The 6000-nt window shown below is 43.1% G+C and overlaps 1 protein-coding gene across 1 annotated transcript in view; it reads right to left on the minus strand.

The window, feature by feature from the left end:
• Positions 1-4757, minus strand: part of TPD52L1 (TPD52 like 1) — an 88970-nt gene extending 84213 nt beyond the window's left edge. The window contains exon 1 of the mRNA XM_047103002.1: positions 4727-4757. Within this exon, the coding sequence (XP_046958958.1) occupies positions 4727-4757 (31 nt within the window). The remainder of the gene's footprint in view (positions 1-4726) is intronic.
• Positions 4758-6000: the final 1243 nt, after the last annotated feature.

Here is a 6000-nt window from a genome sequence, read left to right on the forward strand (position 1 = left end):
GTCAATAAATTTCATATATATATAAAAAAAAAAGAAAATCCACGTTCTTGTTCTGGTTCTCCCACTTATAAGAAACTAGCCTAGGCTAGTTTAAGGGCGCTTAGATTAAGCACCCCAATCTCTCAGAGCGCTTTCATCTACAAAATGAGATTGCACAAAGTTCCTGGAACCCTCAATTATGATGCTGCTCCTTAAAGACATAAGACTGTGTCTTACTCAAAATGCTGTGGAGGTGGAGAAGAAGGGGACTATTTGCACAGGGAAAACCAGGAGTTCATCAGTGGAGAGGCTCTGACAGTTCAAAAGGAGGGAAAGAGCACTGGAGGAGCGGACACTCTCACGTGGGAAAGTGGAGAGCGGGAAGTCCGTGGAAAATGTCTAATGTTGAGCTAGCCATCGTCTGGTCAAGACAGCACTCCACCAATACACTGATGAATATGTCTCATGGCTCAGAAAGCTAATGTATTTGTAGCAACCCTTACCCTGCCTGCTGGGATGTCGGAAATATTTCAATAGCACATTGACAATATTTATATAGGACCTAAACAAACGATTAGTTATCAGAAATATCATATCCATTTGTATTCAGATCAGATTTTATAAGAAGGATAAGTTTTTAAATTACTCAATAATTTCCTGGCACCTTACTTGAAAGTGAGCTACCCCACTTTATTAGTGTAAGGCTAATGATGACTCAAATATGCATCTAACAGAATCCATCTTTAGTTCTATGAAACTGACAGAATACCCACATAACCCGATATTTCTATAGATTTCCTCTGCCCTAAATTCTCAACAAAGCTAAAAATATACTCTACTGAAAGGCCAGTGAAATTTGGAGATGAATGGATTCACAGTCATCAATATTTCAAACCCTTGCAGGCTATCAATGAGGTCTTGGGGGGGAAATAGCACATTCAGGGAAGGAAATAAGCGTTTTTCAAGTTTCATTCAATAACTACTTACAGCCTGCAGAATAATGCTTTTGAGCAACACAAGAATGCAGACATATTTTCTCATAAATCTTTATAAATTAGCTAAGTAGTGCAGGTCACATGTACATTATAGAAGAAAATGTCACCAAACTATTGTTGCTGCTATTTCTACAAAGGAGACTTTCATCTGTCCAGTTAAAATAATTTGAACAGGTACTGCTGACCCAAGATTTTCAGCTGCACTGAAAATTGGTTGCTTAGGCCAACCATGCCCCAGAGAATTGGGCTGAAGCTCTTGTCATCCCTCCTCTACCCTGTTGGAACAGGCACACCAGGACAGCCAGGAAAACGTGGGTACCCAAAGCACACCGTTCATCTGCACACCTCACGCTGACAGTCTCAGTGTTTGCTCCATATTTGTTCAATAGAGGCTGGGAGAAACAGAATACCTATTTCTTTGTAAAATATACTTCAGGTATCTTTTCTTTTGAGCTGTCCCACAACAAAACTCTATTCCCACTGAAAATTTGAATGAGCAATACAGAATTTACTAAAGATATCACAGGGGGAAGCTAGGAGGTGATTTAGAGCTTTTCCTGGGAAAATATCATTAGAAACATCTCTTGTCCTAAGTTTCTCCCCCTCAGCTCCTAGGCATCTCATTCTCTCACATTCTCTTTTTTTGTCCCTCCAGGACTCAATGTCTGTGGGACCTTTCCTCCCCACTTCCCATTGTTCCCCCAACCCTCTCCAGACCTCCCTCACTCCCCTTTTCTTAAGAACAGCAACTTAGTTGTATCCCAGACTCTATATTTATGCTGACAAAGCCCAGCTCCTAACCTTGATATCATCTCTAAGATTTCAACATCAGTGATGACACTAAATAACAGTGGAGCAGTACAGAGAGCTCTTATTAGCATTATATTACTTCTTTAATTGGGGGAGCTTTCATGAGAAGTTATAATACAACTTTTAAAAACACATTGATTTCTTATAAAAGGTGAAATGTTTACCCCTCCCCCCCCATTACACCCTTCAAGAGTCACATATGATGGCATTTAGCCAATACTATTCATTCATCATTTCCCCTTAAGTATGTACATAGTGCTAATCAGTCACTTTCTAGACAGTGGTAATACAGCTATAAAGACAACAGCTGAAGTCCCTGACCTCAAGGAGCTTAATGCTCACTAGCAAAAAGAAAGCAAATAATTATGCATAATATAAAATGCCACAGTGCTATGAAGAAAAATAAGCCAGAATAAAGGGAATAGTTAATGATGGTCACATGTATAAGTGTAATGTGCATGTGTTATGTGTGTGTGTATACTCATACATACTAAAAGTTTTCATTTGTGCCTTGTTTTTTTTTAACATTTAATTTTTTTAATGTTTATTTATTTTTGAAGGAGAGAGAGACAGAGCACGAGCAGGGGAGGGACAGAGAGAGGGAGAGACACAGAATCCGAAGCAGGCTCCAGGCTCTGAGCCATCAGCACAGAGCCCGACGAGGGGCTCAAACTCATGAGCCTGAGATCACGAACTGAGCCGAAGTCAGTCGCTTAACCAACTGAGCCACCCAGGCGCCCTTTTTTGACATTTAAAATGGCAAAAACAGAAATCTACGGTTGTCATTAGAAACTGTTCAGAATACGGAGAAATCTCAAACATGCTGCTAAGCAACAGACACGAGGGTTTTCAAAGTCCGGCCATCAAGAACGCACACCTAGCTCCCTTGGCTTTGTAGTCCTTCAGCACAGCTTCACTGTAATATTCAGCCTCCAAGTTCCAAGAGACCAGAAATAAGATCTGCTATCCTATTTATTAAGATAAATATTAAATTATGATCAGAGAATCAATGGAAACGTAAACAAAAAATTTAACCTGTGCATCTTCAGAATGTGTCCAAACAATGAACGTTGCTTTGTATGTCTGCTATTCACATCTTTAAGCTTCCGTCCAAGTAAATAAAGATGGACCAAAAGAGCAACCATTTAAAGTATTTACTCTCTTTCAGTGCTCTCTAGTAGGTAAAATTTATGCTTCAGAAAACAAATTTGCATGTGGGCTAGACGTCCAAATTATATTAACTTATGTATTTATTTCTATCTTCAACCTACTCATCTTTCCTTAGCTCCAGCAAGCTATTATTAACTCTGCAGTAGGTGGTATACGAGATCCAAAGAATTTTCTGATAAAAGAAAGCATTAAAGAGAGTAGGTTGGGAGTGCCTGGGTGGTTCCATAGGTTAAACATCTGACTTCAGCTCAGGGCTGGATCTCAGGGTTTGTGAGTTTGGCATCTGGCTCTCTGCTGTCAGCACAGAGCCTGCTTGGGATCCCCTGTCCCCCTCCCTTTTTATTCCTCCCCAGCTCACACATGTGTGCGCGTGCATACGTCCTCTCTCTCTCTCTCTCAAAAATAAAAAAATAAACACAAAAGAAAAATAGTAGCCCGACACCTAACTACTATACAAAAACACAGCGGTAAGCTCACAGAGGAAGGACTTTGGCTCATTCACCTGTTTCCCTACCACCTCAGCCAGCACACAGGGTGCTCGATGCAGATTTCAGGAGAAATTAATAAATGAATCTCACCTTGTCATAACAGTACCCAAATGTGGTTATAAGCACTTCACATGCATTGTCTCACTCAGTCGTCACAAAACCCACCGGGCAACCACCACTTTCACTTGCTTTGTAGATGAGCTAGCTAACTGAGATGTGAGTAAGGTGAAGTTCACATACCGAAGAAGTGACTGAACTTCTTAGTGACTGAACTTTGTGACTACGTCCAAGCTCCCTACCACCAGCCTAGAGTCCCCATTAGGCGGCAGAACTCTCATTTCCTTTCACTAGTTTATTCCTTCTGGCTTCCCCTACATGACCACAGTCTTCTCTTCAGCCTGGAGAAATAGCTTATATGAGTATATTAGTCACTGACTAAATGCGAAGTACCAGCATCCAGAGTAAAATTTTAGGAATTTACATTTGAAAATAAAAATACCTAACGTGACTGGAAACTTTCCACATTGAAATCGGAGCAAACGTGGTTCAAGCAACAGCAGCTTAATACATGGCTACCTGTTTCACCCACCTGCAAGAAGAGTCTTGCCTCCAGTCGGCTAAGAGAACACAATCAAGGGAGTAACATCCCATCATGGCTGTCATATTCTATTGGGCAGGAGCAAGTTGGGGTGCCTGAGTGGCTCAGCCGGTTAAGCGTCCAACTTTTGATTTTGGCTCAGGTCATGACCTCATGGTTCGTGGGTTCGAGCCCTGCATTGGACTCTGTGCTGACTGCACAGGAGCCTGTTTGGGATTCTCTCTGTCCCTCTCTCTCTGCCCCTCCCCAGCTCGTGCCCATACTCACATGCTCTCTCTCTCTCTCAAAGTAAATAAACTTAAAAAAAAAAAAAAAGGAGGAAGTCACAGATCCTGTCCAAAACCAAGGGGGAGGGATTATACAAGGGTGTGAATACCAGAAGTCAGAAATCCCCAGGGTCACATGAGCGTCTGTCCATCACAAGCACCAATAGGGGCTTTATGCACATGCATGTGGACAACCTCTTCCAGTGAGTTAACAACAGGAGTGAGTTAAAAAGTACTGTGCAACAGAATCATCTGAAGGGTATGAGAAAACACAGATGCCCTACCCACCAAGTTTCTAATTTAGTAGGTCTAGGGTGGGAATTCGCATTTCTTACAAATTCCCAGGTAAAAGTGCTGGTGCTGGTCAAGGGATCACACTTCAAGAACCTGTAGCCTAGCCTGCATGTCCAAGCTACTCACCTGCTTCTTCCCACAACAGCCAGTTCTCCATCCCTCAGGATGAGGAACATACATACTGGCAGCACGGTCTGCCCATAGAAGGCACGTGCAAGTCTGATAACACAGTGAGGACTTTGGGGGCAGAGAATTCTGGTATCCAGAGCATGGTCTAGAAGAGGAGGCACAGTTTCTAGGTGGGTCTGTAGACATTCTCAACATGGCTTGGACAAATGAAGGCTAAAACGGGGCCCTCTAAAATCAATGGCTCAGGAAGGGTCAAGAATTGGGAAGGGTTCAGATTTTACCCTACTTGCAAGCAAGCAAATTAGCCTGCCAGTTTCACAGATGTTGGCAGAAGACACAAGACGCCTGGATTACAGAAAAAAAGACAAATACTCACAGCGATGGCAGTAGCCATAGTAACATCATTGCATCAGTCCCTTGAGCCCTAATTCAAACAGGGGCATATGATGAGGGTCAGGTGTTGCCTGTTGAAACAGTGGGGTGTGTTTCAGGAAAGTAACACTGAGATTAGGAAGCCCCGATTTTACATGGTGGCTGCCAGCAAATCTGCCGACACCTGGTCCAGAGGGACACTTGGTCTTTATCATCCTGGACAGTAAATCAATCTGCCCCAGAGGGAGACAGTCTCTACTTCCCAAGGCTGCCTGCTATGCAAAACATCGCTGAAAAGATAGGGCAGAGAAAATTAGCTGTGAAGGCCTTGGCTCAGAGGACCAGTTGTGCAGAAACTTGAGAGATCTATGGAGAATCGTCTCTTGACCATAGAGGTCCGGTTGCCAGGCTTCAGGGTAACACTGGCTGGCAAGAGGATGAGGACACAAGCCAGGAAAGTACCTGAGAAAGAGTTCTTGAGGCAGAGGGATTAGTCAATTAAAAGGTGCTGAAGATGAAGCAAAGGGAAATAACAAGAGGGCAATGAGATGTTCAGTCAGGGACATAACAGGGGAGAAGGGGAACATAGATCCCATAGCATCCTTCCAGTCAATGTAAGCACTCTGCCCTTTATTCTGGGTGAAATGAGGAGTTGCTTCAGGGTTTTGAAGGGAGAAGTGGCATGGTACTACATGTTTTGAGAGGATCACTCTGGTTACCATGTTGGGAACAGACTGAAGATAGGCCAGCACCAAAGCAGGGGAACCAGCTAGGAAACCCTTGCATAAACCAGGTAAGAGCTGATGGTGGCCTGGACCAAGGCACTGTCAACAGACGCATGGGAAGTTGTTCGACTGTAGGTATATTTTGGAAGTGGAGCTGGCATGACTGACTGGAGA

Source organism: Lynx rufus, unplaced genomic scaffold, assembly GCF_022079265.1.
Source record: "Lynx rufus isolate CCGP_SWC_20201006 ecotype Redwood Valley unplaced genomic scaffold, mLynRuf1.p SCAF_6, whole genome shotgun sequence".
Taxonomy (NCBI): Eukaryota; Metazoa; Chordata; class Mammalia; order Carnivora; family Felidae; genus Lynx; species Lynx rufus.